The sequence below is a fragment of the Chamaea fasciata genome, unplaced genomic scaffold (assembly GCF_029207755.1).
Source record: "Chamaea fasciata isolate MVZ Bird 193981 ecotype frontalis unplaced genomic scaffold, bChaFas1.0.hap1 SCAF_889, whole genome shotgun sequence".
Taxonomy (NCBI): domain Eukaryota; kingdom Metazoa; phylum Chordata; class Aves; order Passeriformes; family Sylviidae; genus Chamaea; species Chamaea fasciata.
In genome coordinates, this window is record NW_027094974.1 from 23,397 (window position 1) to 33,832 (window position 10,436).

Consider the following 10,436-nt stretch of genomic DNA (forward strand, 5'->3'; position numbering starts at 1 on the left):
TTCGGGATTTTTCACCCCAAAGGATGACCAAGAGCCCCCGGCTTTGCCCGAATTCTGTGTTTTTCACCCCAAAGGATGACCAAGACCCCCCGGCGTTGCCCGAATTCTGTGTTTTTCACCCCAAAGGATGGCCAGCCCCCCGGCGTTGCCCGAATTCGGGATTTTTCACTCCAGGACCCCAAATTCGGGATTTTTCACCCCAAAGGATGACCAAGACCCCCCGGCTTTGCCCGAATTCGGCGTTTTTCACCCCAAAGGATGACCAGGCCCCCCGGCTTTGCCCGAATTCTGTGTTTTTCACCCCAAAAGGATGACCAGGACCCCCCGGCTTTGCCCGAATTCGGGATTTTTCACCCCAGGACCCCAAATTCGGGATTTTTCACCCCAAAGGATGACCAAGACCCCCCGGCTTTGCCCGAATTCTGTGTTTTTCACCCCAAAGGATGACCAGGACCCCCCGGCTTTGCCCGAATTCTGTGTTTTTCACCCCAGAACCCCAAATTCGGGATTTTTCACCCCAAAGGATGACCAGGCCCCCCGGCGTTGCCCGAATTCGGGATTTTTCACCCCAGGACCCCAAATTCGGGATTTTTCACCCCAAAGGATGGCCAGCCCCCCGGCGTTGCCCGAATTCGGCGTTTTTCACCCCAAAAGGAGGAGCAGGGCCCCGCCCAGCGCCCCCAGCAGCAGCCCCGCGGTGACGCGCGGCGCCGGCCCCGCCCCCGTGTCCCCTCCCGGCGGCGGCAGTGGGCGGGGCCAGCCCGGGGGGAGGGGGCAGGGCGGCTCGGGGGGCGGGGCCTCGGGGAGCTCGGGGGGCGGGGCTGGGCGCGGGGACAGCTCGGGGACGAGGGCCCGGAGCCAGGCCAGGTGAGGGGACACGGCCGTGTAGACCCCGGGGCGCCCGGGGAGCCCGCAGGCGTCGCCCCAACTCACCACGCCCGCCAGGTGCCAGGCGCCGCCCAGGCGGCAGGTGAGGGGGCCGCCGGAGTCACCCTGGGGACACATTGGGGACACTGAGGGGACATGGGGACACTGAGGGGACACTGGGGACATGGGGGACACTGGGGACATTGGGGACACAGGGGCCCGCCAGGTGCCAGGCGCCGCCCAGGCGGCAGGTGAGGGGGCCGCCGGAGTCACCCTGGGGACACATTGGGGACACTGAGGGGACACGGGGACACTGAGGGGACACTGGGGACATTGGGGACACTGGGGACACCGGGGACATTGGGGACACTGGGGACATTGGGGACATTGGGGACACTGGGGACACGGAGGGGATTGGGGACACTGGGGACACAGGGACCCCCCAGGCGCCGCCCAGGCGGCAGGTGAGGGGGCCGCCGGAGTCACCCTGGGGACACATTGGGGACACTGAGGGGACATGGGGACACTGAGGGGACACTGGGGACATTGGGGACACTGGGGACACTGAGGGGATACTGGGGACACACTGAGGGGACACTGGGGACATTGGGGGCACTGGGGACACAGGGACCCGCCAGGTGCCAGGCGCCGCCCAGGCGGCAGGTGAGGGGGCCGCCGGAGTCACCCTGGGGACACTGAGGGGGACACTGGGGACACATTGGGGACACTGGGGACACACTGGGGACATTGGGGACACTGAGGGGACGTGTCACACGGGGAGGTGTCACCCACCTGGCAGGCGTCGCGCTGTCCCCGCGGGAAGCCGGCGCAGATGGTGTCCCCGGCGGGTGTCCCCAGCCCGTCCCCTGTCGCTGTCGCTGTCGCCGTCCCCAGCGCGTAGAGGCAGCGACAGTGGCGCCGGCTCAGCAGCGGCACCTCCAGCTGCTGCAGCGTCTTGGGGGCCGGCAGTGGCACTGCGGGGACAGCCGCGTCACCGCGGGGTCCCCGGGCCTGTCCCCCGCGTCCCCAACCCCGCCCCGGGGTCCCCGGGCCTGTCCCGGTCACCGCGGGGTCACCGCGGGGTCACCGCGGGGTCACCGCAGTGTCCCTGACCCCAGCCCAGTGGCCCCAGGTGTCCCCAATCCCCCCAATGTCCCCAGGTGTCCCCAATCCCCCGGTTGTCCCCGGCACCACCCACGAGCGGCCCGCACCTGTCCCCACCTGATGTCCCCTGTCCCCCCGCTGTCCCCGCTGTCCCCCCGCTGTCCCCAATCCCCCCGGTGTCCCCGGTGTCCCCCCCGGTGTCCCCGGTGTCCCCGGCGGCGCGCACCGGCGGTCCGCACGTGTCCCCAGCCGGTGTCCCCGCTGTCCCCAATCCCCCCGGTGTCCCCCCGGTGTCCCCAATCCTCCCGGTGTCCCCAATCCCCCCGCTGTCCCCCCGGTGTCCCCAATCCCCCCGGTGTCCCCCCGGTGTCCCCAATCCCCCCGGTGTCCCCGCTGTCCCCGGTGTCCCCGCTGTCCCCGGTGTCCCCTGTCCCCCCGCTGTCCCCGCTGTCCCCGGTGTCCCCGCTGTCCCCCCGGTGTCCCCGGTGTCCCCGGCGGCACGCACCGGCCGTCCGCACGTGTCCCCAGCCGGTGTCCCCGGTGTCCCCCCCGGTGTCCCCGGTGTCCCCAGTCCCCCCGGTGTCCCCGGTGTCCCCGGTGTCCCCAATCCCCCCGCTGTCCCCAATCCCCCCGCTGTCCCCTGTCCCCCCGGTGTCCCCCCGGTGTCCCCGGTGTCCCCGGCGGCACGCACCGGCCGTCCGCACGTGTCCCCAGCCGGTGTCCCCGGTGTCCCCGGTGTCCCCAGTCCCCCCGGTGTCCCCAATCCCCCCGGTGTCCCCGCTGTCCCCGGTGTCCCCTGTCCCCCCGCTGTCCCCGGTGTCCCCAATCCCCCCGGTGTCCCCAATCCCCCCGCTGTCCCCTGTCCCCCCGGTGTCCCCCCGCTGTCCCCGGTGTCCCCTGTCCCCCCGGTGTCCCCGCTGTCCCCAGTCCCCCCGGTGTCCCCAATCCCCCCGCTGTCCCCTGTCCCCCCGGTGTCCCCCCGGTGTCCCCGGTGTCCCCGGCGGCACGCACCGGCCGTCCGCACGTGTCCCCAGCCGGTGTCCCCGGTGTCCCCAATCCCCCCGGTGTCCCCGCTGTCCCCGGTGTCCCCCCGGTGTCCCCGGTGTCCCCGCTGTCCCCGGTGTCCCCTGTCCCCCCGCTGTCCCCGGTGTCCCCGCTGTCCCCAGTCCCCCCGGTGTCCCCAATCCCCCCGGTGTCCCCAATCCCCCCGCTGTCCCCGCTGTCCCCGGTGTCCCCCCGGTGTCCCCGGTGTCCCCGGCGGCACGCACCGGCCGTCCGCACGTGTCCCCAGCCGGTGACGGTGCAGTTGGTGCCGGGGACAAAGGCCACCCCGGCGGCGGGGACACACACGGGCCGGACCAAGCGCGACGTGACCGCGGGGGGCTCCAGCCGCGCCAGCGCCAGGTCCCCGCCCGCCTCCTCCTCCTCCTCCTGGTGCCGCCGGCCCTGCGGGCTGTCGCGATAGGCGCGATAGGCCGGGTGGAGCTCCACGGCGGCCACGCCCCTCACCTGGGCGTCGGGGGGCGGCGACAGGAGCTGCAGGACCCCCAGCGTCACCCGGTACTCGGGGAGCGGGTTCTCCCTGCGGGGGGAACGCCGGAGCTGGTGGCGGATTGGGGCGGATTTGGGGGGATTTGGGGGATTTGGGGGAATTTGGGGGATTTGGGGAGTTTGGGGAGTTTAGGGGAATTTTGGAGGAATTCGGGGGATTTTGGAAAGATTTTGGGGGATTTTTGGGGAGGATTTAAGGGAGTTTTTGGGGTGAATTCCGGGTGTTTCGGGGCTCAGCCCCGGGCAGTTTTTGGGGTGAATTCCGGGTGTTTTTGGGGTGAATTCGGGCAGTTTTTGGGGTGAATTCGGGCAGTTTTTGGGGTGAACTCGGGGTGGTTTTGGGTTGAATTCGGGGTGTTTTTGGGGTGAATTCCGGGTGTTTCGGGGCTCAGCCCCGGGCAGTTTTTGGGGTGAATTCGGGCAGTTTTTGGGTGAATTCGGGCAGTTTTTGGGGTGAATTCGGGCAGTTTTTGGGGTGAATTCGGGCAGTTTTTGGGGTGAACTCGGGCTGGTTTTGGGGTGAATTCGGGCTGGTTTTGGGGTGAATTCGGGCTGGTTTTGGGGTGAATTCGGGCAATTTTTGGGGTGAATTCGGGCTGGTTTTGGGGTGAATTCGGGCTGGTTTTGGGGTGAATTCGGGCAGTTTTTGGGGTGAACTCGGGCAGTTTTTGGGGTGAATTCGGGCTGTTTTGGGGTGAATTCGGGCTGGTTTTGGGGTGAATTCGGGCAGTTTTTGCGGTGAACTCGGGCAGTTTTTGGGGTGAATTCGGGCTGTTTTGGGGTGAATTCGGGCTGGTTTTGGGGTGAATTCGGGGTGTTTTTGGGGTGAATTCGGGCAGTTTTTGGGGTGAATTCGGGCAGTTTTTGGGGTGAACTCGGGCAGTTTTTGGGGTGAACTCGGGCAGTTTTTGGGGTGAATTCGGGCAGTTTTTGGGGTGAACTCGGGCAGTTTTTGGGGTGAACTCGGGCTGGTTTTGGGGTGAATTCGGGCTGGTTTTGGGGTGAACTCGGGCTGGTTTTGGGGTGAATTCGGGCTGGTTTTGGGGTGAATTCGGGCAGTTTTTGGGGTGAATTCGGGCTGGTTTTGGGGTGAATTCGGGCTGGTTTTGGGGTGAATTCGGGGTGTTTTTGGGGTGAATTCGGGCTGGTTTTGGGGTGAATTCGGGCAGTTTTTGGGGTGAATTCCGGGTGTTTTTGGGGTGAACTCGGGCTGTTTTTGGGGTGAATTCGGGCTGTTTCGGGGCTCAGCCCCGAGGTGTTTTTGGGGTGAATTCGGGCAGTTTTTGGGGTGAATTCGGGCAGTTTTTGGGGTGAACTCGGGCAGTTTTTGGGGTGAACTCGGGCAGTTTTTGGGGTGAATTCGGGCAGTTTTTGCGGTGAACTCGGGGTGGTTTTGGGGTGAATTCCGGGTGTTTTTGGGGTGAATTCGGGCTGGTTTTGGGGTGAATTCGGGGTGGTTTTGGGGTGAATTCGGGCTGGTTTTGGGTTGAATTCGGGGTGTTTTTGGGGTGAATTCCGGGTGTTTCGGGGCTCAGCCCCGGGCAGTTTTTGAAGTGAACTCGGGCAGTTTTTGGGGTGAACTCGGGCAGTTTTTGGGGTGAACTCGGGCAGTTTTTGGGGTTAATTCGGGCAGTTTTTGCGGTGAACTCGGGCAGTTTTTGGGGTGAACTCGGGCAGTTTTTGCGGTGAACTCGGGCAGTTTTTGGGGTGAACTCGGGCTGGTTTTGGGTGAACTCGGGCAGTTTTTGGGGTGAACTCGGGCAGTTTTTGGGGTGAACTCGGGGTGTTTTTGGGGTGAATTCGGGGTGTTTTTGGGGTGAATTCGGGCTGTTTCGGGGCTCAGCCCCGAGGTGTTTTTGGGGTGAATTCGGGCAGTTTTTGGGGTGAACTCGGGGTGTTTTTGGGGTGAATTCGGGCAGTTTTTGCGGTGAACTCGGGCAGTTTTTGGGGTGAATTCGGGCAGTTTTTGGAGTGAACTCGGGCAGTTTTTGGGGTGAATTCGGGCAGTTTTTGGGGTGAATTCGGGGTGTTTTTGGGGTGAATTCGGGCAGTTTTTGGGGTGAATTCGGGCAGTTTTTGGGGTGAACTCGGGCAGTTTTTGGGGTGAATTCGGGCAGTTTTTGGGGTGAACTCGGGCAGTTTTTGGGGTGAACTCGGGGTGTTTTTGGGGTGAATTCGGGCAGTTTTTGCGGTGAACTCGGGCTGTTTTTGCGGTGAACTCGGGCAGTTTTTGCGGTGAACTCGGGCAGTTTTTGGGGTGAACTCGGGCCGTTTCGGGGAGAATCCCGGCGGTACTCACGGCGGGAAGCAGTGCGCGGCCGTCAGCACCCAGGCCGGGGCGATCAGCGCCCCCCCGCACACGTGGCGCCCCCTGAAGGCCAGGCTGACCTGCCACGGCCACTGCCCCTCCTGCGCCCCCGAGCCGCCCACCACGCGCCGCAGCACGGGGGTCCCGCACGGCACTGAGGGGGTTAAACACGGCCGCCGGTGAGGGGGGGAGACCCCCCAAAACTGCCCCCCGAAAACTGCCCCCCGCCCCCAAAAAACACCCCCCAAAACCAGCCCCCAGCCCCCCAAAAACTGACCCCCCCCCCCCTCCAAAACCAGCCCCCCACAAACTGCCCCAGCCCACAACTGGGGGAGCCCTCCCACAGGGACCACCCCCGAACCATGAGACCCCCCCCCCAAAAAAAATGGGATCTGGCCCTTTAAGTGACCACCCCCCTCCCCAAAAACTGGGACCCAAACACACAAATCCCCCCCAAAGGGGCCCCATCCCCTTCCGGGACCCCAAAATTCAGGATCCCCCCCCCAAAAAACCCCAGGGACCCCCCTCCCCGGGTGTGTTTCCTCACCTGCGTCATCCTCTGCTGCCGCCCCCCAGTGACCTGTGAGGGACAGACGGGGGAGGGTGGTGACGTCAGAGGCGCGATTTGGGGACACCCTGTGAGGGTGATGATGTCATATCCGCCTTTGGGGACTCCCCCCCTGGGGTAATGACGTCACACCCCGGGATGGTGACGACATCAGAGAGCACCCTTTGGGGACGTTCCATGACGTCACGACCTCACTTTGAGGACTCCCCTGCAGGGCGATGACGTCACGCCCCCCTCCCCTTCGGGGGTGACCTGGCCGGACACGAGGGACACCCCGACATCCGGGGCGAGCCGGAAAAACCGGCCCCAGGAATGCGGGCGGCGGGGCCGGGGCGGCGTGACAACCCCCTGAGCCCGGCCCGTGTCACCTGCCGGCCACACCTGAGTCCCCAGAAACTCCGCCCAGCCCCCTCGGGACCCCGGGGCCCTCCGCGGATCCTCCAAATCCCCCTGAGAACCACTCAAATCCCCCAAAATGCCTTAAAACAACCCCAAAACCACCCCAAAATCCCATCAGAACCACTCAAAACAACCCCAAAACACCTCAAAACCACTCAAATCCCCCAAAATGCCTTAAAACAACCCCAAAACAACCCCAAAATCCCCTCAGAACCACTCAAAACAACCCCAAAACCCCTCAAAACCACTCAGAACAACCCCAAAATCGCCACAGAACAACCCCAAAATCCCCCTCAGAACCACTCAAATCCCCCAAAACGCCTTAAAACAACCCCAAAAATCCCCTCAGAACCACTCAAAACAACCCCAAAATCCCCTCAGAGCAACCCCAAAAATCCCCTCATAACAACCCCAAAATCTCAGAACCCCTCAAATCCCCAAAAAAAACCTCTTAAAACAACCCCAAAAACCCCTCAGAACCACTCAGAACAACCCCAAAATCTCCTCAGAACCACTCAGAACCCCAAAATCGCCACAGAACAACCCCAAAATCCCCTCAGAACCACTGAAATCCCCCCAAAATGCCTTAAAACAACCCCAAAACAACCCCAAAATCCCCTCAGAACCACTCAAAACAACCCCAAAACCCCTCAGAACCACTCAGAACAACCCCAAAATCTCCTCAGAACCACTCAAATCCCCCAAAATGCCTTAAAACAACCCCAAAACCACCCCAAAATCCCATCAGAACCACTCAAAACAACCCCAAAACCCCTCAGAACCACTCAGAACCCCAAAATCGCCACAGAACAACCCTAAAATCCCCTCAGAACAACCCCAAAATCTCAGAACCCCTCAAATCCCCCAAAACGCCTTAAAACAACCCCAAAAATCCCCTCAGAACCACTCAAAACCACCCCAAAATCCCCACAGAACCCCAAAACCCCCTCAAAACCCCTGAAACCCCCTAAAACCCCTTAAAACAACCCCAAACCCCCTCAGAAGAACCCCAAAAATCCCTCAGAACCACTCAAATCCCCCAAAACTCCGTAAAACCACCCCAAATCCCCTCCGAACAACCCCCAAATCTCCTCAGAACCCCTCAAATCCCCCAAAATTCCTTAAAACCACCTCAAACCCCTCAGAACCACCCCCGAATCCCCTCAGAACAAGCCCAAAATTCCTCTCCGAAAACTCCGAATCCCCTCAGATTCTCCCCCGATCTCCCCACGATCTTCATCCCCGCCTCATCCTCTCGGATGCTCCCGTCCTCTCACGGTCTTTCCTCCCCCCAAAATCCGTCCCGATTCCCCCCAAAATTCCCTCAGATCCCCCCCAAACCCCCTCAAGACAGCCCCGATCCTCTCACGATCCCCTCAAATCCCCCAAATCCCCTCAGGACTCCCCCAAACTCCCCCAAACCCCCTGAGACCCTCACAGACCCCTCAGGATCCCCTCAGGATTCCCCAAAATCCCCTCAGAGCCCCCAAATCCCCTCAGGATTCCCGCCGAAATCCCCTCACGGTTCTCCGCCGCAAATCCCCTCACGATTCCCCTCAGGACTCCCCCAAATCCCCCTCAGGACTCCCCCAAATCCCCCTCAGGACTCCCCCAAACTCCCTTAGACACCCCAAACCCCCTCAGGACTCCCCCAAACCCCCCGAGACCCCCCAAATCTCCTCAGGATTGCCGCCAAAATCCCCTCAGGATTCTCCGCCACAAATCCCCTCAGGATTCCCCCAAATCCCCTCAGGATTCCCCCAAATCCCCTCAGACCCCCCAAATCCCCTCAGGATTCCCGCCAAAATCCCCTCAGGATTCTCCGCCACAAATCCCCTCACGATTCCCCTCAGGACTCCCCCAAATCCCCCTCAGGACTCCCCCAAATCCCCTCAAGACCCCCCCAAACCTCTTCAGGACCCCCAAACCCCCTCAGGACTCCCCCAAATCTCCTCACACACCCCCGATCCCCTCAGGATTCCCGCCAAAACCCCCTCACGGTTCTCCACCACAAATCCCCTCGCGATTCCCCTCAGGACTCCCCCAAATCCCCTCAGACACCCCAAATGCCCTCAGGATTGCCGCCAAAACCCCCTCACGGTTCTCCGCCGCAAATCCCCTCACGATTCCCTTCAGGATTCCCCCAAATCCCCCTCAGGACTCCCCCAAACTCCCTTAGACACCCCAAACCCCCTCAGGACTCCCCCAAACCCCTCGAGACCCCCCAAATCCCCTCAGGATTGCCGCCAAAATCCCCTCACGATTCTCCGCCACAAATCCCCTCACGATTCCCCCAAATCCCCTCAGGATTCCCCCAAATCCCCTAGGGACTCCCCCAAACCCCCTCAGACAGCCCCGATCCCCTCAGGATTGCCGCCAAAACCCCCTCACGATTCTCCGCCACAAATCCCCTCACGATTCCCCTCAGACAGCCCCGATCCCCTCAGGATTGCCGCCAAAACCCCCTCACGGTTCCCTGGTGAAAATCCCCCCGCGATCCCCCTCAGGATTCCCCCAAATCCCCTCAGGATTCCCCCAGACCCCCTCAGACACTCCAAATCCCCTCAGGATTGCCGCCAAAACCCCCTCACGGTTCCCTGGCGAAGATCCCCCCGCGATCCCCCTCAGGATTCCCCCAAATCCCCTCAGGATTCCCCCAGACCCCCTCAGACACTCCAAATCCCCTCAGGATTGCCGCCAAAACCCCCTCACGGTTCCCTGGCGAAGATCCCCCCGCGATCCCCCCTCCAATCCCGCCCGAGGAGCCCGAGGACGGCCGGCTCCCCTCTCACCGCCCGCCGGCAGCAGCAGCAGCAGCAGCAGCGGCAGCGGCGGCAGCGGCGGCCCCGCTCCGGGCCTCGCTCCCGGCTCCCGCCGCCGCCTCCTCATCGCTCCCGGGCCGCTGTGGCCGCCGGCACCTTCCGGCCCCGCCGCCCTCACCTGGACGCGGCCACGCCCCCTCGGACCTGTCCGGAATCTGTCCCCCCCTCCCCACCCCTCACCTGGCTGCCAACACTGCCCGGTCACCTGTACAGCCACTTCCTGCCCTCCGGACACGCCCCCCCCTCCCCCCGGCACCTGTCCGGTGTTTGGCACCTCCGAGGCCACGCCCCCCGTACCTGTCCGGAGATCTCCCCCCCCCCCCCACCTGAACGCGCTCGTGCGCACCTGGGTTGGAAGTCACTTCTCCTCCCCGCCCCGCCCCTGCCACCTGTGAGGGCACCTGTCGCCCTTCTTGGCCACGCCCCTCATGAATATCCGTGCCTAAACCACGCCCTCAATATCCATGTATGATCAAACCACGCCCCTTATAAACCCTAAGCTATCACTGGTCAAGCCACGCCCCTTTATGCTAAATACAACAGCTCAAAATACCACTAAGCCACGCCCAGTCCATTTATGGTATTGCCACGCTCGTTATGCAAATTACTTCAGACACGCCCATTTGCACCCTTAAAGGGCCCCATCGTTATTTTGGTGCCCAGCCCTTCGTGACGTCAGCGCCTAACGAGCTCGTTAATGAGCCCCTAATGAGCTGCACGGCCGGAAGTGCCTCATTAATGAGCATTAATGAGCTCACAGCGCAGCCACGCCCCCACCTCCCGTCCCCACCCAATCAGAAGCCGGCCCGAACAAAAC

At 62.8% G+C, this 10,436-nt stretch overlaps 1 protein-coding gene across 1 annotated transcript; it reads right to left on the reverse strand.

The window, feature by feature from the left end:
• Nucleotides 1–1,013: 1,013 nt before the first annotated feature.
• Nucleotides 1,014–9,751, reverse strand: LOC136306013 (serine protease 33-like). The gene is made up of 6 exons (XM_066209365.1): nucleotides 9,590–9,751; nucleotides 6,378–6,410; nucleotides 5,822–5,984; nucleotides 3,240–3,595; nucleotides 1,660–1,841; nucleotides 1,014–1,553 (listed from the first exon to the last, which is right to left on the reverse strand). The coding sequence occupies exons 1-6, from the start codon at nucleotides 9,684–9,686 to the stop codon at nucleotides 1,350–1,352; spliced, it is 1,035 nt and encodes a 344-aa protein (XP_066065462.1). The 5' UTR covers nucleotides 9,687–9,751; the 3' UTR covers nucleotides 1,014–1,349.
• Between the last annotated feature and the right edge of the window lie 685 nt (nucleotides 9,752–10,436).